The 24,852-nt window shown below is 33.1% G+C and overlaps 1 protein-coding gene and 1 pseudogene across 1 annotated transcript; both read right to left on the bottom strand.

The window, feature by feature from the left end:
• Positions 1–15,339: 15,339 nt before the first annotated feature.
• On the bottom strand, positions 15,340–16,222 carry LOC111394244 (annotated as a pseudogene).
• A 6,949-nt stretch (positions 16,223–23,171) lies between these two features.
• LOC111394243 (glycine-rich RNA-binding protein RZ1A-like) lies at positions 23,172–24,525 on the bottom strand. The gene is made up of 3 exons (XM_023020002.1): positions 24,502–24,525; positions 23,854–24,388; positions 23,172–23,769 (listed from the first exon to the last, which is right to left on the bottom strand). The coding sequence occupies exons 1-2, from the start codon at positions 24,523–24,525 to the stop codon at positions 23,873–23,875; spliced, it is 540 nt and encodes a 179-aa protein (XP_022875770.1). The 3' UTR covers positions 23,172–23,769; positions 23,854–23,872.
• Between the last annotated feature and the right edge of the window lie 327 nt (positions 24,526–24,852).

Here is a 24,852-nt window from a genome sequence, read left to right as displayed (position 1 = left end):
TTAATTTTAATAGCAATCGGCTTAGAAATGAATATTTTAACTGTAGTAGAAGGATCAGCATGAAAATATTTTTTAAAGTATTTCAAATGTGTGATAATGAAGAAGATAAATTTAAGCTTAGATTGATTGTGTTCGTAGAGTGTGTCCTGAAACCAACTGGAAGGTATATTGATTATAGAAGTTTGAGCATGGTTGATGACCTTGAAGAGTTTCTTGCTTATCCATGGGGTCGTAAATCATATTTTGTTTTGTTAAACTTCCTGCAACAGTCACAATTGGAAAGAGCACAAAGGACATAACAGAATTCACAAATAGATTGTAAATTTGTATTGCATGAATATCCTCTTGCATTCCGAGTAATTTTGTTCCCTTCTATTACCTATTTTGTATAATTTATTTATTTATAAAAAATAAAAATAAAAATTGTATACATCTAATAGGAATTTTCAACTATGCTATAGTATTGAATTTATGAAGCATTTCCTAAAATTGGAGAAAGATTTGGACGACGTAGATATAAAAGAGCACAAATTTCACAAATGTAAAGATGTAAACCAAAATTCTGCTTGACGGAGAAAATAATCAAACAATTTTTGGACAACGAAGAGGTATATTTTTCTTATTTATCAATTTGTAAATACATATACATTTAAATATGCAAAAAAGAAATTCAATCATTCTCATATATTTGATTCCACATATCAATGCAATTGCATTACTACAACCAGAGGAACAAGAATTGCCTACATTATGGTATACTACTATATCACTGCCATTGGACATTTAACACAACATATTAGATGCTATTGTGGGAAATAGAAATCTGAACGATGTAGCAAAAGAACAAATCCCATATGACTTCAATGTGGAACAAATGCATCTTCCTGTTAGTTCAAGAACACACTTGAATGTGGAACAAATGACTATTCCTGGTAATTCAAGAACACATAGTTCAGTTGGAGTTCAACCTAGCGATGCAGCATCTTCTGGTGAGGGCAACTACATAAGTAAAAAGGAAATGGAAGAAATGTTGGTTATATACAATTGCAACCTAAGAGAAGAATTGTTGGAAAATAAAAAATAAATGTTTCAACAGCATAAAAATGGCAAGAAGATTATATTGCTCAGGAATAAAAAAGACAATAAGCTGATTACCAAACAATCCTTGACAATCAACAACAATTCTTTGAAGAACAACGGAAGTGGCAAGAAAATCATTATCAAAACATCCAATCAAGCATGGAATCTTATGTGGATGTCAGCATGAATTCACTAAGATCTTACATTGATGAAAAAAATAAGAGTATGTTGAATGAATTACATGACTGGAAATTAAATATGGAAGCAATTATAGGTTCCATGTAGCAAGATTTTCCTGCAACTACTTCAATTCTCAGTACTTCAATTCCCAGCATTTCAATTCCTAGGACTCAACTGATGCCATCTTTGACATCTCAACATCAACAACAATAAATTGAAAGTTTTGAAAGACTGAGAAGAGAAAGAAAAATAAGGGGAAAGAGGCACAATATTTCCCTATAAAATTTCCATTAGAAGACTATCTAATAAAGAGACACAACAATTAGAGATTGGATCGTGAGACATCTAGCTGGGTAAGAAATTTAATTTTACTCTGTCGGCTTAAATATTATAATTTTGTTACGATTTACCTAATGCTAATTTAAGTTGGTTACACAGCACATACTGGGAAGACGGATGTGGTAATATGTATGAAAGATATGTATTGAAGGATTTATTGGATATAACAAAAGATTTAACCATTGCAGTAAGTAAGGTTTAGTAATTACAATAAGTTTTATTTGATTGTTATATATTTAATTTATGCCTATTTATTTTATTAGAAAACTGAGGTGGAGTTAAAACTATTGAGACAGCGGATTAATGAAGGTTGTACACTTGTTTCTCAAGAATATGCGATCATGGACTTTGCATTTCAAATTAAATGTGTTCGCCAAATGTTTTGGATCATAAACTCAGAAATAGGAGTTAACAGCAGAGGTCAGACACTAGAAACAATTGATTTAGACATATATGTAAATGGTGAATTACCTACAACTAGTCGTCCATGGTCAGTGTGCAACTATCTATTAATTCCACGTTCATACCCAGGTAATACATGGTACCTTTTTGTTGTTAACATTCGTGAGTTGAAATTTCAAATATACGATTGCAGCAACTATGTTCATACACAAGAAGAAGTTAAAAATCATGTAATGGCAACAATTGGTATGGTCCAAACATTATTATTGTTTTCAGCTCCTCTGAGAAGAGATATGAGAAAATATGAAAATAAAGATATGGATTTGGAGTTGGAGATCATACCTTACTTATCTTGTGCAGACAATGGGTAAGTACTAAAACTATTTATTATGTACTACAATACTAATTAGATCTTAGTATTAATCTAATCTAGCATAAACTATTTGTTTAGTCCATAGGCCAAATTATCCAAATTTTGTGGTTAAATTCATAGAATGTTTCATCCTAAAACATCAAATAGAAACTGTTTCACCAGACAGGATGAGCATATATGGAAGGAGGATTGCAACATTTATCTGTTTCAATGAATATTTCTTACATCTTTTTTAGTCTTGATGCATGATATTGCAATGATAATTCAAGTAAGCTAACTTCTTGTCTCCAAGGAAAGTTATGTAAAAAAAATTTAATATAATTAGGCTTTGAATATATTGTTACATCATTTTAATGAGATGTTGTTCCTTCGTCTTTTTCTAATGTGGTGTGAGATGAAGAGTAAAATTTACAGTAAAACAACACCACAACTAATTATCATCATTGTTACTACTCTGTAAACTAACTGTTATCATTCCCTCTAGTTGCTATTTTAGTAGATATTCAAAGACTAGATTCATAAGTTCACAAATGAAATATTGAAATTCACGTTTATCCTTATTAATATAACAACCAGCAGGGAAAAAAAGGGGGTTTTGTAGATGAGTGAAAAAAACTAAAATTACATATGAAATCAAAGTAGAAAGCCACTTAGAGGCTAGAAAAAAGATGAAACTCACATTCAATACAAAATTTATAGCTGCAATTGAATCATTTGTGTTGAATTCAATAACTTTATGTACTCCTATGTATTCTTGAATCTGCATTACAGGAATTTTGCTTCCCGCTCAACAAGAAAAACAAAGATAAAATTTTGTTGTAATTGTATACTTGTCAATCTTTCAAGCAAAAACTAAGAATATAAATAATAAGTTAGAGTTGTACATAAGAAGAGAAAAGCTACAGTAATGCAATAGGATTTATAGATTTGGAGTTTACAATAAATGTAATAATATTTAAAAGGTAAAACATTGCCTGGGAAAGAATCACCTAAACATAAACGAAGAATAAAGAAAACTAAACTAAAAATAAAACTTCATTGTAAACAACATTTTTAGTACCTTTAGCATGGATTTCATCATCAAGTATTGGTTTGACAAGAATTTTAATGCATGCACTTATTTTTGTTCTTGATAATGTAACATATAACTGTCCGTCCGAAAATACCGATTGTGGAAGATATATTCCAACATAGTCTAAAGTTTGTCCTTGGGATGTGTTTATAGTCATTGCAAAACATGGGCATATTGAAAATTGTGTTCTTTTAAATGGAAATATAGCTTTATCACATTCCAATGAAATAAAAGAAATTCAGGGTAAAAATACTTTATTACCACTATATTCTCCAGTAGCAATTTCTGCATAAATGACATTCTATTCTAAGTCTCTACATATTAATCTTGTTCCATTACACAGCCCTTCTACAGGATTAATATTTCAGAGTAATATTACAGTTAATTTTCAATACTAATTCATGCGGTGGTATCCCATTTGGGGTTAAAGAATTGAACAAAATTTCTTGTATTATCTCTCTTGTCTTATCTAATATTTCGTCGAAGCTATAATAAACAATAGCATCACCTGGGAAACGTTCCATAAGAATATTATCGATGTCATCAACATGCTCATTTTTTGGTGCTAAAATAATTCAATTCATCATAGTTGAAAGATTTTTTGAATAGTTAACTGTTTCAGGAAATACAATATCAATTAGTTTATGTAAATAAATATTGTCTCCTTTATAATCCAGAGTCGTACAAGACCAAAGTTTAATCATACTACAGGAATGCTCATTTTCTATTCCATTTCCATTCCTAAGTAAATATTTTGAAAAATGATGATCTAAGAGTGCTCACATATTACAATGTAACTTGATTTTTGTAAAGAGGGCCATAAATAAGAGTTAACAAGGCTCGATGAAATTATGTCTTCTTTACTCTCTCGTTGAACAACGGGTAAAATCTGGCGAAAATCTCCACCTAAAACAATCACCTTCCGACCAAATGATAATTCAATATCAGTTATATCTCTTAACATTTTGTCTAAGGCTTCAACAGCTTGAGAATTCATTATTGGAGTTTCATCTCAAATTATTAAGCGTGTCATTCTAAACAGATCAGTCAGAGCAGATTGTTTACTCACTGAATAAATACTATCACTATGAATATAAAGTAGAATTTTAAACCTTGAATGTGTTGTTCGGCCTCCTGATAATAAACCTGCAGCAACCCCTAAAGATGTAGTTACTAAAGCAACCAAACTTCTCGATCTAACAGTTGTAAGCAATTCATGATACAAAAAAGTTTTTCCTGTTCCACATGGACCATCAATAAAGAATATATCACCAATATTATGGAAAACTTTATCAAGTATTGCATCATAAGCAGCTCGTTGCTCTTGGTTTAACTTATCTGGACAAAGAAGATCAGTTTTAGATATTGACACTCATAATTCTTCATTAACCATTCTTTCTAGTAGTTCCTTCTGCTGGAGATTAACATCATAAAGACCTAATCCATAATCATTTAAAGATTTAACAAAAGACTCCAAGGACGAATTTATAGATTGCAATGTTTTTACTTCTGCATCATATAAACTAACATTTTTGTTCAAATAATCTTCAAATATAGATTCTTTAAATTGGTGCCACAATATTTTTGGATCATCGGGACTACAAAGTGCTAAAACAGTAGCAAATAACCGGTGCAGTGAGTTTGGCATTTGATAAGTACAAGCTTCATGTAAACACAATCGACAACTATCATCTGCTCTAATCAAACCTTGTAAGACTGCAGCTTCACGAAAGTTTTTGCAGAAATGCTGTTAACAAATTTTAAACCTTCAAAAGATGAGGGTCCTCTAATGTGGTTCAACAATATTTGCAAGTAATATCTTTCACCTTTACCTGGACTTGTTGACACAATTCTTCCCACCATAGCACCCCTTTTTTTTCCTAATATTCCAACATTTTCTTTGCCCATCCCACACAAATTGTTCAAGGAATTCTTCTCGGTACAAGAGCTTTCTTACTGCTTCATTTGTAGCAATCATTCTAAAAAATTGAGTTAACATGGTTTTTTGAAAAAAAAAATGTTGTTTGACAACTCTAAGAAAATCTTCAGTATTTTTATATGTAATTGATTGCTGATCTCCGAGATGCAACTGTAATGAAATAACAACTGGATACATTTCGTACATGGTAAATCCATAGATTCTTTTGGGGGAGAGATCCATCTACCTAACTGAAATTTTTGTATTTCATCTGTACAATGAAATTCATTGTCTTTGTTCACAGATAAACTCACATTGTCATGTCCTTTGTAAACATATTTGTACAAATATTTTATAGCTTTTATTGTTGAACAATTTCTACATTAATATGATAGTCATATTTAGCTAACAGATAAGAATTATAAGGAACAACCCACTTATTATCAAGGAAATGCTTTCTAACTTTAACTTTGTTACCATTGTCGCGTCTTCTATATTTAGGATAAGAATTCTCATCCAAAGAAGTGTGTGTATTGTATTTACGTGGATAATAACTTCTACATACCCTACCATTTTGCATACACACATTGTTTGGATTTAAAGAACCAGAAGGACCGTGCATCATGTGTTTAATGACAACGGAATGCAAATAATGATACTTTGCACTATCAGGGATTTTCAGCACACACTATCCTGTCTACATTTTCAGGAGAAATAATCTTCAAATATCCAATGCACGGAAGCTACATTGGCGAGTAGTGTATTGATGTTCTGGATCACTCTCCTCTGGTCAGAAAGAATACTCAAAGATAGACCCTCAATGTTGAATGGTCCAATTTCATGTAGATATTAAAATAAATGTGTTATAACTTTCTTACTAGTCATGAACTGCTTATAACAAAAAAGAAAGAGACATGTTTAGGTCAGTTTTATCTATTCTCGTGATCAAAATCAGGTGTCATGGTGTAAATTGCAAAACAATATATTAGGTCCCTTACTAATTATACAACAATTTACAATTGATGTCTTCCTAAGGTAAAGCAGATAAAACATTTAGCATAATGGATTGCATAAAGTAGAATGAGAAAATGATATACCCGCAGATCATTTTTTTAAAGCTACAAGTACAAAAAGCGAACAGTTTCTATACAAATTAATGGCCTTTTTATTATAACCCATATGCACAGATAACAAAAGAAAGACATATACAAAGAACTAACATTTAGAAATTATCGGTCAACGAAAACTGGTTCGGAAAAGTTACCATTTCTCCTATATTCATTGGGATAGGCCTCTCCTTAAATTGATCGAATTGCTGCATTTATTCGAAGTCTTTCAATAAATTATTTATCTAGAGTCAATAGTAGTATCTTTCAATATCATCAATAGTGGTAACTTGTAAGCATCTTCAAATACCTATCACAAAACGTATCAAATGAAGTAGATAAACCCTACTCATACAGCGTAAAATTTACATTTACATTTGCTTTAATGTGAGGAAAATATATCTATCAAGTTAAAAGATCGTCCAAAACATTAAGAACATGTACATCAAGAACATAATGAGAGAAAAGGTAATGAAGGTCTACCCATGAGGCACTTCAAGGATTTACTTAAAAAAGCATGATTCATACACTTGACGCCAAGTTTATTGAAGATAAGGTTTAGATATTTATATAAATGTTTTAAGATAAAACCAAGGAAGACGTCCTTTCAAAATTGGTGGAAAATTATGTAGATTACACATCTAACTTAAATTCTACGGAACATAGTTGAGCATTTGAGAGTTAGGCTAAAACACGGAACCTTGATAGCCTTGGTTCAGAAAGTCAGGGCTTTAGGTTGTTATCAACATATGTGGTGCAAATGGGTACTAAGCCTATTTACCATATTAACAGATTATGTGTAGTTCCATTCAAAACTTTTAGCAAGTATTGATTCTCTCTAAGATATCTTTATCTTTAAATGTCATGTACTTTAGAAAAATCAAGTTCTTCGATTTTTCAAGTCCTGGAACAGGTAAGCAGAGACAACAGACATATTGTATATGCAATGGTCAGTTTTTAAGATGGACCCAAAATTGATTGTATATTAAAGCAAGCAATGAAAATGAATATCGGCACAAGAAAAAGAAAAGAAAAACAACGTACATTATTTTGTCAAAATAAAAACTAAAGAAAAATTCATAAACCTCTCAAAACATTGAGATTAGAATAATTATTTTAAAGCCTTGTCTAAGGCATATGCCTTGAGATCACAAACTATTCTCCAATTTTGACCCTTACAAAATTATTCATTTAGAAAGTCACTGGTTTACTTGTAAAATTTAAGTTCATGCTCTTATATATAAATTGGTTACAAGGTTACCTTGACAATGAGGGAGAAAATCAAATAAATGGACGACTTAACTTCCACTTCCACCAAAATCCAAGGCATCCCATTTTCCATGAAAACCAAACTCTCAATTATGTAACAAAAGCAGTTCCAAATTAAGCATAGGCCATTATATGTAGCTAAGTTTATTATTTAATGCCTAAATGTAACAAAATTGTACACGAATATTTTGCTATCACTTTGTACGCGTCGCTCATTATTTCCTCATTAATAAGTCTCTGTCTCCACATATACACAATTTTTTCAAAAGATTTGAGTCTACAATTTACACATGAGCTATGAACTCAAAAGCCAAGAACATCTAGCAAAGAATTCAGATTTCCATTAAATATCATCAACATAAATTTTATTAGTTGACAATAAACATCACCACATTAATATAAATTATTTATTATTAACATATATAAATTGAAAATTATGGAAAATACAGAGTCAAAATATATAGATAAACACAAAATGATCAAAGTAATTACCTTTTTCCTTTGAGACCATTAAGAACCATCCTCCTCCGTCAAATAACATCACCACATTTTCAAAAAATACAAAAAGATTATATTAATTTACTGACAACTCATAACTGACTCTCAAATCAAAAACCCAATTCATATATAAAAATTACTTACCTGCTCCGGGACGATAGCGAAAACTGGAACATATAGAGAGAAGGAGTCAAAGACAGTCCACAAGCAATAGATAAAGGGCAAGAACAGAAAGAAAAAATACCAAAGAGAACTGAAAATCTACATACTATATTCTACATGGAAATGCTGAGGATTAAACATGCCATGAACTTGTGGACTTCATGTAAGTATTATGCCCTAGGTCCAATCGACTTTGGACATAAATACTTTTATATATAATTAATGCAATTAAATGGCAGATCTATTATTTAATTAATAGACAATTAAATAAATAATAGAGTCCGTAGATTCAAATATTTGTAATTTGTTAATCACAAGGAGTTGTGATTGTGAGATACAAATTACATCAGATTGAATCTTAAATCATCCGTGGTCGTAAGTAATAACGAGATACGGATATCGTTATTACGGATAGACCATCACGTGTGGCATTTCTTACTTGTGAAGTAAGTAACTGATCTCACAAGTTAAAGTGTGGTGACACTTAAATGAACACGTGGATGTTTGTTATAGAACAAAACATTGGAGACCCGTCGAGAGATTCCACATGGATAACTATCTGAGTGTCGGTGGTTAATCTCTAACGTTCGGTAGTGAAATTGGTCTTTTGACTTGAGGTCGTCATGGTACCTTATATGAGGACAGTCATATTTTGGCAGTGTTGGATGTTGCTCTGAAAAGGGCCGCTAATACGACATCGTTCGGGTACGTCAATAATCGTATGAAGGTTGTGATTGATCAATATAGGATTCGTCACTCTTAGATAGTAGGAGATGATGATCTGCGTTTCATTCAATTAAGTCAATGATGAAATCCTTGGCCAAGGTGTACTCATAAGTCGAAAAGGAGTTTTCGATTTATATTGACTTAATAGTGGAGTGAGAGATATGATCGATGATCGAGATTGACACAACTCCATATTTCGTAATTGATCGGATCATATTGACGAAGGGATTATAGTTTCACGGTAAACGAACGAATTTGGTTTTGTCATACCACGTGACATTTCCCGTCACATGTATTGCCCTGACACATTGTTAGATGTCAATCAGGGACGGCGAATGTGAATTGACGATAAATTAAAAGGGGTGCTTTAATTTATCAATTTTGATTAGATCAAAATAATATTTCACGTCGTTAGGCGTCGTGGTCGGGAACCTAATGGGTCACACACAAAAGAGAATTGGAAGATTGCAAATTGCCAATTAGTTAATTTAACAATCGTTGAATAAATTAATTAATTGGATTTGTTATTTATATTTTCGAATTAATTAATTGGATTTGTTATTTATATTTTCGAATTAATTAATTGGATTTGTTATTTATATTTTGAATTAATTAATTGGATTAATTAATTCACGGACCGGGTATAATTAATTGGATTAATTAATTATTGGACTGGACCGGGCCGAGCCGAGCCTGTTTGGGTTTATATAAATAACAAACTAGGGTTTGAGGTCCATTAAGGTTTTCATTATTCTTGCTAGCACAAGAGAAAACCCTAGAGGCTGCAATCATATTCTCTGTGTGGATCACAGTTGGAGGCTGGACAATTGGACAGCTGTGGTGGCAAATCAAGGTTGATTGAACGAAAAGAAAAGCAAAAGATTGTAGATCTGACAAAAGGTACAATCCTATCACAATTCCTAACCAAACACAATGAGATCTATTGGATGGGAATCGAAATATATTTTAAATTTCGCAGTGCATGTATAAGTAGATTCCCAACACTTCAAAGAACATGCTGATGTTTCTCATGCATACAATGAGTAAGATCTCATTTAAAAGAAAATGCGAGGTAATTCGTGAATTTGGCTTATGTGGTTTATTCAACACATTGCAATACAAGAACAAATGCATTTCTAGATATATTTTACGCTTCATGTACATTTTTCTCTTTCCTGCACTAGCTCTTTCCTAGCAAAGGAAAGGAAAATCAAAAGATAAAGAAACCACAGAACACAATTCATTACCACTAATTAAACCTGCAGCATTCACGTCTCCCTCATTCAACTGTAGCAGACGGTGTCGACAAGCACCGTCCATTCATGTATTTTTACCTTTCTTCAGAAACCCAACCAAAATTAAAACTTTAAACAATTTAAAAGAGAGAAACCAAACTTAAGCACATCTTAAATACTCAAGTATAACACCTTACCCTTACCTGAAGACATACCAAAAAATCTAAAATAGAAATTTAACTTGAACTAATCGAGACTAAAGAAAAAAATTAAAATGCTCAAATAACAGCTAAGAAATGAGGCTAACTTAGAGACCTAGAAGTGCTTTTTAACTATTTGAGAAACTGCTAGGAAATTTTGTACTAAAGAAACTATTTGAGAGGATAAATTTCGAACTCAAGAACTTTCCAATAGATCAGGAAATTTTGAACTCAAGAAACTATTTAAGAAGCCAATAACTTAGTTTTCAATCTTTTCACCTCTTACAAAGAATTTGAGTATGGAGCAAAAAGACATTTTATTCACTTCCAACCATTATAAAAGAAAAAAATAGAAAAGATAAATTACAGATATGCATATATAGATAAGATCAGAAGTGAATTAGCATAAGGCATCAAAATTGAGGATCATTCAACTAAATTAGCAAATCTCCTACGTACATCACACACGGACCATGCGAGGTGAATAAAAATAAGCTCAACCTTTACGATGAATGGATGTTGTTCCATCTCCTACCGCATTATTATGGAGTTGGACTTGGCTCAATCATTGACTGCCACTGAACCTTCAAAAGCATACATGTTAAAGAGCAATAAAAAAAATAACACTATAGTGTTAGAATTAGACAGAAACAACAATATAAATCAATTGCAAGTAGAGGTTAATGGTAGCTAAACCACTTAAAATATATGTATATTTATTTGAAACTTGCAACTCTGATTTACTTATAATAATAACCATGGACAACTCGACTGATATGTACACATCTACTTAGGGTTTGAGAAAAGGTTTATGATATGACTAAAGGCATTCGTTTTGAAGATCCTAAACAACACATATAATTTGTTTCTAAAATCGTTGATTTTGATGCAGGTTGAATAAGTATGAAAATGTGATTCGGTCAAGTTTTGAACATTAGGTCAATAGCCGGTGAAAAAATTTCTTGATAACAAAATAAGAGTGGCTCACCTAATAGGCTTAATTAATATCTACTTAGCAGATAAATTATACGGAATTATCTTTCCCAAACTAATTGACTTGTTGAAAAATCGTACTTGAGTTAGTCCTATATGATTCGACTAAATATCAGATTTTTAATAAATTTTGATTTAAGTTGATGAAGTGTGTAAACGAAAAGTTGATAAAGTTGTGGATCCCATAAAATATGCATATGATTGAATATGAGTTTGGAAAAAAAAAATCGAATTTTAAAAAATTGATGTTAACCATGGATTAAATTTTGGTGCATGATTTTTCTTTTTTATTATTATATTTTATTCATTTCTAGATTTGTGGGAAACTATGAGCATTCACCATTAACCTATCTCGCTTTTCCCTCTATGTCCATGTTAAATTATATTCTCCCTTAAATTCTATAAATCTTTAATAAAGAGTTAATTTGCCTAACTAATTGGTAATATGATACAACACACCCATCGTTAGTATATTATATCCACGAGAAAAATATGTTAAGAGAGTTAAAAAGGGCAAATTTGCAGGATTGAAACCAAAAAAAAAAAAGAAAACTATTAATTCATCTAGGCATCCCATCAAATTAAGCAACTAAATCCTACCAAAAGATAGTTTTTATTTAAACAAGTGATATCGTAAAAATAAAAAATAAAAAAAAAATTGTGTGTTAAAGGAATCTGATTTGAAGAGGAAAATGGAAAATAGGATGGAAGTAGATTTTTTGTTACTGTAAGAATGGTTGCGTGAGAAAAAAAAATCTATTTGACGGAGCATGTAAATAACCAAAAAAAATAAAATAAAATAAAATTTTGTTGCGTGCACGCACGGAACAAAAGTTGGAGCTAAGCTCCATGTATTAAAATTAATAGCTCTAGTGCATGGAGTCCATGCATTGAACGGAGCTTTAGCTCCAGTTATCCTTTTTTTTTTTTTTTTTTGGCAAAAAATTATTATTATTATTATTATTATTTGCTTTTTGTTAAAAAAATATTTTTATTCTTCGTTTTCATTTGTTAAAAAAAATTTCCACCATCCTGAAAAATGAAATATAAAAAAGGAAAATTTCAACCATCCTAAAACATAAATGAAAAATGAAATAAAGCTTCGTGCTAGGCTCCAAAGCTCGGAGCTTTAGCCCCAAACATTTTTATTTTTATTTTTTGCTTTAAAAATGTATGTATTATTTTATTTTTTTTATGTCTTCTAAATTCTAAATTCCTAGCTCCGGGAGAGAAGCAAAGCAGATTTAGGAATCAGATGAGCTTTTATGGAAGTAGCGGCTATTGCCAGCATGGGGCTTTAGCTCCATTTTTTTTTTAAACGTTTGTACTATTTGTTTTTCTTTTTTTTATACGTCTTCTAAATTCTAAATTCATTGCACATAAACAACATTATAAATTATTTTTATTTCTTAAGACTATCTATCTAATCTAATAACTTATAAAAATGCACAAAATTTTGCTTTCCTAAAACACAAATCAAAAATGAAATATACACAAAAAAAAAGAGATTTTAAAATTTAAAATGAAAGGGGAAAAGAGCACAAACCTAGTATCGGACTAATTACTTCGAATCTCCTCCGTCATCCCCAATTGAATCTCCTCCATCCAAAACCAGTAGAAACTCTAGCGTCTACCACTGTCTTCCATCTAATAATCAATATTCCGAACTTTTGCTCCTTTGAATACGAAATTGCAAGTGTCAAAATTAATATAGTCTTACAAAAATTAATTTCAATAAATAGTTTTACAAAATTATCTCAAAAGCTAATTCACCATCATCTGGAAGGTATCTTCTAACAAAATTAACACGATGCCCGATAATCAAATGAAACTTAAGAAAATTGATGATTAACTAAAAAGAACAAAAATCAAAACATACTTACAAACAAATTAGAGAATTCTTTTGTCCATCCAATCCCAAATACTGCAGAGGAGACCTCCCACTTTCTACAGCATCAATTGCGAAAATACAATTTCAATCAATTCCAAGAATCCAAAATCACAAATAAAAAAAAGGTCATTTGAAAATCTTGAATTATTAACAATATCGAATATTTGCAGCTAGAAATCTTCATTAATTGCTCAATGATCTTCTGATGGACAAGGCTAATCGAACTAAAAAAATAAAAAAATAAAAATCAAAGATCAAACAAAAGAAATGATATCACCAAAATAAAATAAACCTTAATCAATGGAAACCTTGTTGGCACTGTATAATTTCTAAGTAGATTTTCAGTTTTTTAGAATGTTTACATACTTAAAATGAAAAAGAAAGAAGATCTAATAAATAAGTAATAAGGTCGAAGAAAGTTGAAGAAAGATACACAAGAACGAAGTTTTGAGGATAAAATTTCAACCTTCTAGATTTGTCTGGGATTCCTCTGTCCATAGAAGAGAAATGATACACGCTCAATAAGATGAATTTGCTTTCTTTGCATTTCCTTCGAATATTCGTAGCAATAGGATAGAAAGCAATAAATCAGGTTACAAAGATCAATCAGAAGAGCAGAGAAATGGTCAATGGAATGTAAGAAATGCACAAATGGTATGGAATTCAGTATGGGATTCAGCAAAGACAATAAAGAAGAAGGAAAAAGTACAAGACGAAATCTATGGCCGACATGTGTCCCGCCTTTGCATCGGTCTTTTATATATGTAGAACAAGAATATTGATCAAATTTTATGAATGATATTTTTATTCTACTTCTAATTTAATGAGAAAAAGAATCAAATTTCACGTGATCAAACTTGTTGCACTTTTGGAAATGATATATTAATTAATTATGTAACTTATCGAGTTTATTGAAGTTAAGAAGTGATAATGAGCCATGGTCTTAACTGCTGATAGTAAAAGTCTATTTTTTGACCATAGTTCTTAAGAAAATTGAAATGGGTCGAAATTGTCAATATGACTAGATCGGAAGCGGTATTCAGCAATCAAAGACGAGTTTTTGTAACCCAATGCCTTCTTCCTACTAGCCAACGAAATCATAGCATAAAGTTTGGAATGTATTATCTCATTTATATATTTTGAAATAATTAGCAGCATTCTTTAGTATAAAGTTTTTTTTTTTGGTTGAATTACCTTGCATTCCAAATTTCAAAATATGCATTTTTTTTGTTCTCCAATAGTCCCAATCTCCATCCCAATGAAAGGAGATTATTTTTCATAACCTAAGTGCCTAATTTTGTGCCAAAAATGAAGTTTGTGGAACTTTTCAATTTTGGTGATTTTTTTTATAAGAATTTCACCATATTTCTTGCCACGTCTTTTCTCTCTTTTGTTCTAACAATTATCAGAGGTGTTATAGCGAGGTAAGGGAGGTTATCAATTTAAACCTCTACTTTCAACCCTTTTGATGTCGTGTGAATCGAATCATCTTATATGGGTGATTTGTTACCCATATTATCCTACATATTTAGTTTTTAAAGAAACAAATGTAAGGCAGAAGTGCACTTTCTGAAACAAACGAAGTGAAGAAGAAGAAGAAATCACTAATATATTTTAGGAAAATAATGTGTGTACAGCAAGAAATACATTCATGGGGCGGTCGCACGGAAACGCCATCTCATTGGGGTGGCCCACCACCTTGAAACTGATGGTGGGCCACCCCAACGAGGTGGCAGCTTAGCATTGGATTGTCAACCATACCGTCAAATGTGATGTACTTGTAGCATTACTCCATATATTAATACCAACTCTTACGACACACTTCATACGCATTATTATCAATACTTTTACATGCATTTTTATTTTTGGTTGAATCTAGCATTTTGACTATTTCATTATAGTGGAGTTGAACCAATCAATTTGGGAAGACCAAAAATGATTCCCATAGCCAACCACTTTCCAAATAACACCCTTAAAGAAGATTTCACAAGAGGTGTCTTCCCCAAGAAGGCCCCAACTCCACCAGACCCTAAAAGTGCAACCTCGCATGGTAGTTCCTTATAAAGACCATCGCCATGAAAGGCACCAATGCACCGAAGGAAAAAGCAAAGGCCAATGTTGGAGCTACTTGAAAAGGGCTTGGCAGTTTCTCTTTCTTGGCCTGATCCATCTCACTTTTTTCAACACTCTTAACCCTATTTTCTCTCTTGAATTGAGCCACCTCTATGTCATATTGCGAGTACACCAACACAAATCCTCCAATCACCATGCTACAAGCTCCGGCTACCAAACCAGCATTCCGGTTGATATCATCATCTTGGAATCTTTCTTGATAGTCCCAACGCCGATCATTGGTGCCGAAGTCAATAGTAAACCATCATTTGCACCTAAAATAGCAGCTCTGAGTCGTTGTTCTCGTTTTGAATAGTCGCAAACTTCTTCTTCAATTGTTTGAATTTTTTGCCCTTCAATGTCACCATTAACAGCTCGTAAGGTCTTGAGATATATATTGTTGTTCAACATCAAAAGAATCATGTGTGCGGAATGAAAATGAAACAAGGAACGGAAGTGGAATAAAGCTAAAATCGAAGGCCCAAGATGAATGTCATGCGACTGCATAGCAATATGGCCATGCGACCTGAAATTGGAGAGGCCAGTTTGAAGAACTCCATGCGACCGCATGGAGTTATACCATGTGATCGCATGGTAGTCACGCGGTGATTGTTGGAGACGGTTGTGGTTTGAAATTGGCGGCTTTTCACTTCCTTTTGGCACCATTTCGTATAGCAATGTTTCATGGCTATAAATAGGTATTTGATGGTCATTAAAAAGACATAGTAATCATATCACAAACATATGAGAAAAAACCATCTCTTCATTCTACAAGAAGAAACCAAAGTCTTCTTCTTCCATATTCATTTTTTCCTCCTTGTGTTCTTGAAGTTTTGGAAAATCACACATGTGCTTAAGTGTTTTATTCTCTACCAAGTTTGATTAATCCTACAAATCATTTGCCGCGAGACCCTTTAAGCACCGAAATTGTTACCAAAAAGGGACAAATATCGTTTGAGGACAACGATATAATGTCTTGTTTAAGCCTTCATTTTCGTCATAATTTTATTCGTCTTCATTTTCTTGATATTATCTATATCTTGGTTCTTATCCATTTTTCCCAGTGTTGATAATTTGCCAACAATCTCAAACGATATTTTATGATACAGAATTAAATCACTTTTGCAAAGATCAAGTTGACAAGATCCAGATTTTGGTTAAAAAGTTTGATGGGACGAAACTTTATGTGAAGGCAAGTATGAATACCATTCGGGAAGTCAAAACTATGATTCGATTTCATGAACATGAGAGATATTTTTTTATGGATATAATATGCATCATCGGTGTATCGTGAATCAATCCTTTGAATTATTGAAATCATGCATCTGTGGCATTATAATTAAAGCTAAAATTTCTGTGACTATATAATATTGAAAATTATATATGCATGTTGTTGTGGAAAGATGTTTATTCTTGCTTTAAAAGACTGGAATACTCATTTGTGAAATGCTATGATCCATCTGGAATTGAGTAGCATGATTTCATTTGTCTTGATGCATGAAATGGTTTGCGGTTAATTGTCCTCACTTTCGAACGGGCCTGGGCATGTATGATATGCCAACCATTGTGTTGTTGCTTACATCTTTGTTGAATGTTTTTTGATACACTCATGCCTCTAATGAAGAAATTACAGATAAGTTCTGTATAAATTTATATTATTCATTTAATTGGTATTTAATGAAATAGTCAACAATAGAGGCTGATGATAAATTTTCCCACCGATCACCATGTGCAAATTAGGAAACTAATTTATACACCTTGGCAGTTTCATGTGCTTTCTTTAAAATTCCAAAATTGATGGATTATATGAGAATCCACTCCTTTGGTCTTAACTTGACTCAGTTGACGATTTGGTGCATTTTATATCATAATTTAATTTGGAATTTGGACAAATTTTTGTCATCACATATTATGATGAACTTACTGGCATTTTACATGAAAGGAGTCATTAATGCGGATATGATTCTGAAAATGGATATCAATTTGCAAGAATAAAATATAACTTATGTTGCATCTTTGATATGTTGAAACTTGAAACGGTGCCAACAATAAAAAAAATTATATGGTGGTTTCGAAAACTGTTGACGGTGATGATAAATGGACACCATGGAAAGAAACCATTGAATTTTGCACCACATATGCATGAGGAAATCTATGTCTTTTTGGTTGGAGAATAATTGGATCATATTATTCACTTAAGGAAGGAAAATGTCAGATTGCATGTGTGATTGTGCTTATCATATGTCATTTCCAAAATTTGCATATACTTTTGTGCGGAATTGGCTAATACTAATCCATGATAGAAATTGTCTGCAAGGAAATTTCATTTACAGTAAATAGGCACGCTGTTGGTGTCTCTTTGATAGTCTAAAATCATGTGAATCAGATTAGTGTTTTCATTTGATGAATCTATACAAAGATTTGGATTTTGGATATACCTTTTGGTGGAGATCTATGATGAAAGTCTCAATTAGGTAAGATGATTTTATGCTAATTTGTGCTTGCATATGGTTAATGTTGATAGCCTCATTTAATCCTGTGAAATTAAGTGAGATGACTTTATGCCAATTATAATTGCATTAAGTATGACAAATTATGATTTGTTCTAGTTTATTTGTAGAGCACAAATTGTGTTTGCATATTAGTATGACAAAATGTGATTTTGTCCAAATATGAATAAGGCGAACATATACTTTATGGTTTGACATGATACAATCTTATCTTATGTCACAAAAGCGAGAAGTCATTTATGTTTGGAAAAGTAGTAAATCTTGTGAATCAAGATGTTTAGCCTTACTCATGGATGAATTTGACTTCAATTATGGAACCAATTGAGTTGGTTTGTGCCTGGAAAAGCATTAATGGTCTGTGAGATGACCTTGATCAAATTGTGTGATCAAAATACTGGTTTGAAGAAGTACATTGTGACTTAATTACTACTATTTGAAATTACTTAACCTTTCAAGGATGTTATCAGAGTGATAAATATATTGAATTAGAAAGAGTTGATGAACTCTAAGTTCAAGTATAATCCCAAATGTGGGGATTATTAATAACGCTTTTGACTTGTATGAGAAGTTCAAGTTACAATATTACAAGATTGCATGAAAATTTCTAATTGAGGAATTGTGGGGGTAACTTAATATAAAAGTTAAAATTCCCTAAACCTTTTAATCATATAAATATATCTATGAAGGAGAAAAGGTGGAAAACTCTTATATATAATTATAAGGATGAATACACTAAGTCTAAGGTGGATAAACTGGGTGAAAGCCGATTATTGCGTTTGCACAACAATTTGAAAATTTAAAAGAATATTCATGCTATTGAAAATCATTGTCCACAAAAAAATTAAAGTGATTGATTAGTGTATTGGTTGATAAAAATCTTCCAACCATGTTTTGGAAAATATGTAAAGCTTTAAATAAAGCAAGTGAGAAGCTTGTGACTTCATAAAAAGAGAATTTTTGATGATGAGAAGTTGTATCTATCAAATAAATCGATCATTGGCTAGCTATATTTGATAAGATACTAAGTCACATATAATGGAAGTCTAGACGTATAAGTTTTAGACGTAACTTAATAAGGAAATTAATTAAGGATGGAATAATTTCCCTAAATTATGTAAGGTCAAATGAGAACTTAGAGGGTCCTTTGACTAAAACTCTAAATAGAGATTTAGTGATATCTACTTTGAGTAGGATGGGATTGAAAATCCTAAACTATAAAAGTCTACCAATGACGACAACCCTACCTATCATTACTCAAAAGATAATCCGTGAGTTTAAATGGTAAAAAATAAGTCATTCGATATGTAGGATAGTTTCAATATTATATTAAATTTGCGATAACCTCCTAAATAAAATAATGCTGGTGGTTACTAAAGTGAGGGTTGAGCATTAAAGCTCTTAATAAAGTTCAGTGCTAAAACACAAGTATCTCTAAAAGTAACAAAGGTACTGGAAGAATTTCACCGAAACAAACTTCGAGGTGATGTCGCCTCAATTGAGAGTTGGAGTTTCTCTCATAAAGTTTGTTGAATAGGATGGGCGCAAGGCCATAATAGCGCTAAGCGAGTTATGAGAAACTTGAGAACACGTGGTACTAGTGTGTGTGTTTGAACCAGTATTGTCACATGGAATAACTGGTTCAAAACTACGACTACCTTTGATTCTAATTTTACTTTGTTTGAATTACACTATGATTAGATTCAAATCGAAAGATATCCAATCCTTATGCATGGGTATCGTATACTTTGAATATGAGATTTTATTGAATGTTGAACAAGTGGAGGATTGATATATATTGTTGTTCAACATCAAAAGAATCATGTGTGTGGAATGAAAGTGAAACAAGGAACAAAAGTGGAATAAAACTAAAATTGGATGCCCAAGATGAATACCATGCGACCGCATAGCAATATGGTCATGCAGTCGCATGGCACAAGCCGAAACTGGAGAGGCCAGTTTGAAGAACTCTACGCGACCGCATGGAGTTATACCATGCGATCGCATGGTAGTCACGCAGTGACTGTCGGAGGCGGTTGTGGTTTGAAATTGGCAGCTTTTCGCTTCCTTTTGGCACCATTTCGTGTGGCAATGTTTCATGGCTATAAAGAGGTTTTTGATGGTCTTTAAAAAGACATAGTAATCATATCACAAACATTTGACAAAAACCATCTCTTCATTCCACAAGAAGAAACCAAAGTCTACTTCTTCAATATTCATTTTTTCCTCCTTGTGTCCTTGAAGTTTTGGAGAATCACACATGTGCTTAAGTGTTTTATTCTCTACAAAGCTTGATTAATCCTACAAACCGTTTGTCACGAGACCCTTTAAGCAACGAAATTGTTACCGAAAGAGGGCAAATATCGTTTGAGAACAACGATATAATGTCGTGCTTGAGCCTTCATTTTCATCATAATTTTTTATTCGTCTTCATCTTATTGATATTATATATATCTTGGTTCTTCTCCCATTTTCCTGATGTTGATAATTTGCCAACATCTTGTTGGTATCATTTTCAGGTTCTTTTCGGTTCGTTGACTTCATGGAAATTTGGGAGAATACAGGGTTTGATACTTGTTGGATATGGAGAAGCGTGGCTATTTATAAGAAGTTAATGAAAGAGATATAATATTGCACATCCATTTTTTTTTTCATGCTTTTTCGGGAGGTTCGAAGAAAGTTGCAATCAAGAAGATTTCCCTAATTGTCCCTTTCCCAAAGGAAGAGCAAGAAATTCTTTTTTGGAAAATATCATGTGCCTAAAAGAGGAAAAGGAAGAAACTCGAAGTAATAATACTTCTTTCTTCTTTTAGGAGGTGGTTTTATTTTCCTCATCAGACATTTTAGAGAAGAGAAGGCTAGCAGTTGCTAATTTTGCTTTCTTTGTATTCTTTGGTTTGGGCCACAATTCCTTCGGATTATACTGTCATACAATGTCTCAAAATTGTAGATTTTAATCACGCGATCCACACAATTATATAGGATAATTGCAAAATTAATAGCAGATTGTTAAATCTTGATAATACTTTAATTTCTACACGTATATTATTCTCTCATTAGATGACTGATTTTTTCAATCTTTACGCCATTGGTTCCGCAGGAGCAAGTTAAAAAGAGATATAAAACCATCTGATCTTCATTAGTTAATGTTCTTGTATTTCCATGATTTCCTCCCTGCATCTTTTCGAATGTTACATTATTTTTGAGGGCTTGTGTTTTTCTAAAGCACACAAGCAGGTGATCTATTGCATTGAATCGGACAGTGTAAATGAAGTGTCGACCGTAAATAATCCTCAACTTCTTATCCTTCTTTATCTTTTCCAGCTTCAGATTGCACCGTGTTAGACACAAGGCCAATTTGGAAGGCCGTGCACTCGCTAGACATGCTGTTTTTACTTTCGTTAAGTAGGAATGGGTGACGGGCTCCCCAAATTTCGACTCGAGATTTGAAATGATTGGTATCAATGAAAATTAATTTGAGTTCCTTTCAAGAAAAGAATCTTGTATTAAAGGATTTGACATAATTTACTAGCTGCTCGAGTCTTGTCCATTTCTCTCTTCAAGCAGGCTCAAAATACGTCTACCATTCCCTCGGTTACGGACCCAACTTAAACAGAATCAGTGTAAACTCCATCCTTGAGTAGGTACATATAGAACATAGAATTTTACTTTATTCAGAGTTTTATTCATATGCATCCAGATCCTCTGGCAACATTTAAATGGTCTGTTCGAGAATGTAAAAGTAGCTAACAATACTAATCCCTTCTGCAACTCAAGTTTGAAGTTAAGAACATCACTAGGCCTAGTCTCAAAAAATATAACATAAAAGGGTTTGAAGCTTCGATCGATCCTCGTGCAAATATAGCTCGCTTCAATTCTAAGCATCAACTCAAGTTCAGAAACAAAAACTATGTTCATAAATTTAGACATGCAAGTCATGACGACTTTCAAAGAAAAGGATAATTAGCCAAACATGCAACATCCAACAAATCAATAGGCAATTAATGAGCAAAGAAATATCAAATAGCCACAAAGAATAACATTACGACCACATCTGAGCATGTCAAGAATATTAGGCCAATTAAATTTTGAGACTGAAGCGTATACCAAACACAAGTTAATTTTATTCCACAGAAAATAATCAAATCCCAGATCAAGCCATAGCCAGCGGTACGTTGCCAGGAGATGAACCAGACAACACCCGCTGGGCCGCTACGACTTGTAGTGATAGAAATTGACATTATAATGCAATAGAATACAAAGTCAACCTAAACAGTGATATTACTCTACGGTGCAACAAATGGCTTATAAGCGTGCATATAAGACCACGAAATTTAAGCAGTTACTCAGTAATTCAACTGTGACAGGATAATGAGCAACACTACATCAAACCTGACATCCACTGATGGTGAAAGAACACCAGTTTGATGAGTATCCTCTAAGAATGCGTCTGATTTGAAACCTTTTTTTCTAAATTTGATGTTAACAACGTAAATCCTTTTACGCCATTATGGGCTGGAAGATCAAAGCAACTAAGTTCCTCAAGACCACAAAAAATTAATGAAAACCAAACCTTCAGCAAAGAATAGAAGATGCATGCTAGCTGTACACAGAATAAACGACAAAGCTTTCCCATTTGGAAGCAGGAACTACAAAGGGAAAAGAAAAGGTTTTCTCAACCTCCAGCACCTTCCCCCAAAAACAAAATTAGGAAAATTAACGAGAAACGAACAGGTGCAAGAAGAGAAAACAAGGACAGGACCAAGAATGAATTTTTTCCAATCAGGACAGTACTGAATTCAAGTGAGCAGCAGCCTCGAACAGCAATTTTGAGGGAAAACCATCCTTAAGGTTATTGAAATGAACATAATAAGTGAATCCAGATCGCAACGAACAGGATATAACTGTTGCTGAAATCTTGAAGATAACCTATAGAATCTGCTGCGTATTTTAACAGTAATGCAACTCTTCCTTCGGTTTACTTTTGCAGAAAACAAGAGCTATAAAGGAATTGCACAGGTCTTGCCGCAATTCAAAAAGCTAATTTTATTATGCATAAATGTAGCCCAAAAGCAAAAGCAAGCCAACCATCAGGTATCTGATAATTATTAGCCAGGAAGCCTGCCAAAAGTTTAACATTATTAATACTGCAAGAATCAGAAATTAAACATGAGTTGAAGTTTTGGGTAAGGTTCAAATACAGAAAATAAACAATTACCCTGTTAACTCTTTTTTAATCACTAAAAACCGAGTTTATAGGAGAAGAAAAGTAGTCTTGACTTCTAAGCTAGAATCTATGTTTCAATTCCATGAGCTCACCTGATGGTGGGGCCACATTTTACTATCACCAATTCCAAGTTCTCATCATCATTCCTCATTCACATATAACTCCATAAAGACATTGAGATGAATAATGCCAATGCGAGAGAATTCGAATCCAGCAGCAGTTAATTGTAGTGTAAGCAAGAAAGGAGGCAACCAGTTGGAATAATAGCATTCAAAAGTCTAAGATCAGATTCGAAACCGCACATCAAACAAGCATAGGACCCCAAAGGACCAAACCATAGAACATTTTAGTGATACGATATACGTAAACTATTAATGCCGAGTCATACTTTCAACAATGATCCATTTAGCCAACATGCCAACAAGAGAGAAATGATGTAAAACTTGCATCCAGGAGCACCGGGACTTCAATGACTTCAGCTGTCACAAATATGAACACAAATCCATCAGTTAAGCTATAGACTGAAGATTGGAAAAAGAAATTTTCAGTGACTTGTTGCATACCATAAAGTCAGACATTGAACTACCCAGATCGGAAACCCCCAGATCCTCGGCGATCGTAAGGCCCAGAGCGGTCACGACTATATCGATCACCTCCCCCATGGCCACCAGAATCCCTGTTACGGCCTCCATATCGATCTCCATTGCGGTCAGGACCATAACTGCCTCCACCCCTGCCACCACCGCTGCCACCATACCTATCATCCCTGCTCCCATACCTACTGCCTTTAGCCCCTTCATCTGGGCATTCTCTAGCAAAGTGCCCAGGTTTGCCACACTTAAAGCACCCTTCGCCACCAGATCCCCTCCCACTTCCATACTCACGATCACGACCTCGATCACGTTCACGGTCACGTGAGCGATCATTGTCATAATCTCTACCTGAACCCTGGTTCGGGCGCGCTTTATCAACAGTAATGGTTCGGCCATCTAAATCAATTCCATTCATGGCTTCAATGGCCTCTTCCATTGCACTCTTTTCATCAAAGGAGACAAATCCAAAGCCACGAGAGCGTCCAGAGAACTTGTCAACAGCCACCTACATATGCATACAAGCACTTTCATATACGAGTCCAGTTTCCTATAATATAAATGAAGTTGTGAAATAATTTCAAACATAACATAAAGTCATAATTCATGATTCATAACTACAGAACGTAGAGACAGGGCTTGCATAATAGCACCATCCTAAGTCAGTAATCTTAGCAGTTGAGTCTATAATAATATATGTTTCTCAAGAATTCAACTTAAATACCCTCTCTCATCTCAATTACCCAAAAAAAAGGAACACGTCCACTCCTGGTCATGTAGAGAAGGGAGCTAAAAGATATTAAACGGTCTACATGCAACTTACTAAAACTACAACAGTCAATTAGATGATCTGAATACATAAAATGCTCATAGTCTATGAGGCTCAGGCTCAGTAAGCTACTCCCAACTATCTTACTGCCACTTTCCTTTTTTATGTATATTTTTTCAGAGTACAGGTCCAGGAGATAGCCA

The sequence above is a fragment of the Olea europaea genome, chromosome 5, assembly GCF_002742605.1.
Source record: "Olea europaea var. sylvestris chromosome 5, O_europaea_v1, whole genome shotgun sequence".
NCBI lineage: Eukaryota > Viridiplantae > Streptophyta > Magnoliopsida > Lamiales > Oleaceae > Olea > Olea europaea.
Note: the sequence above shows the minus strand (reverse complement) of the source record. Positions and strands in the feature narration are given on the sequence as shown.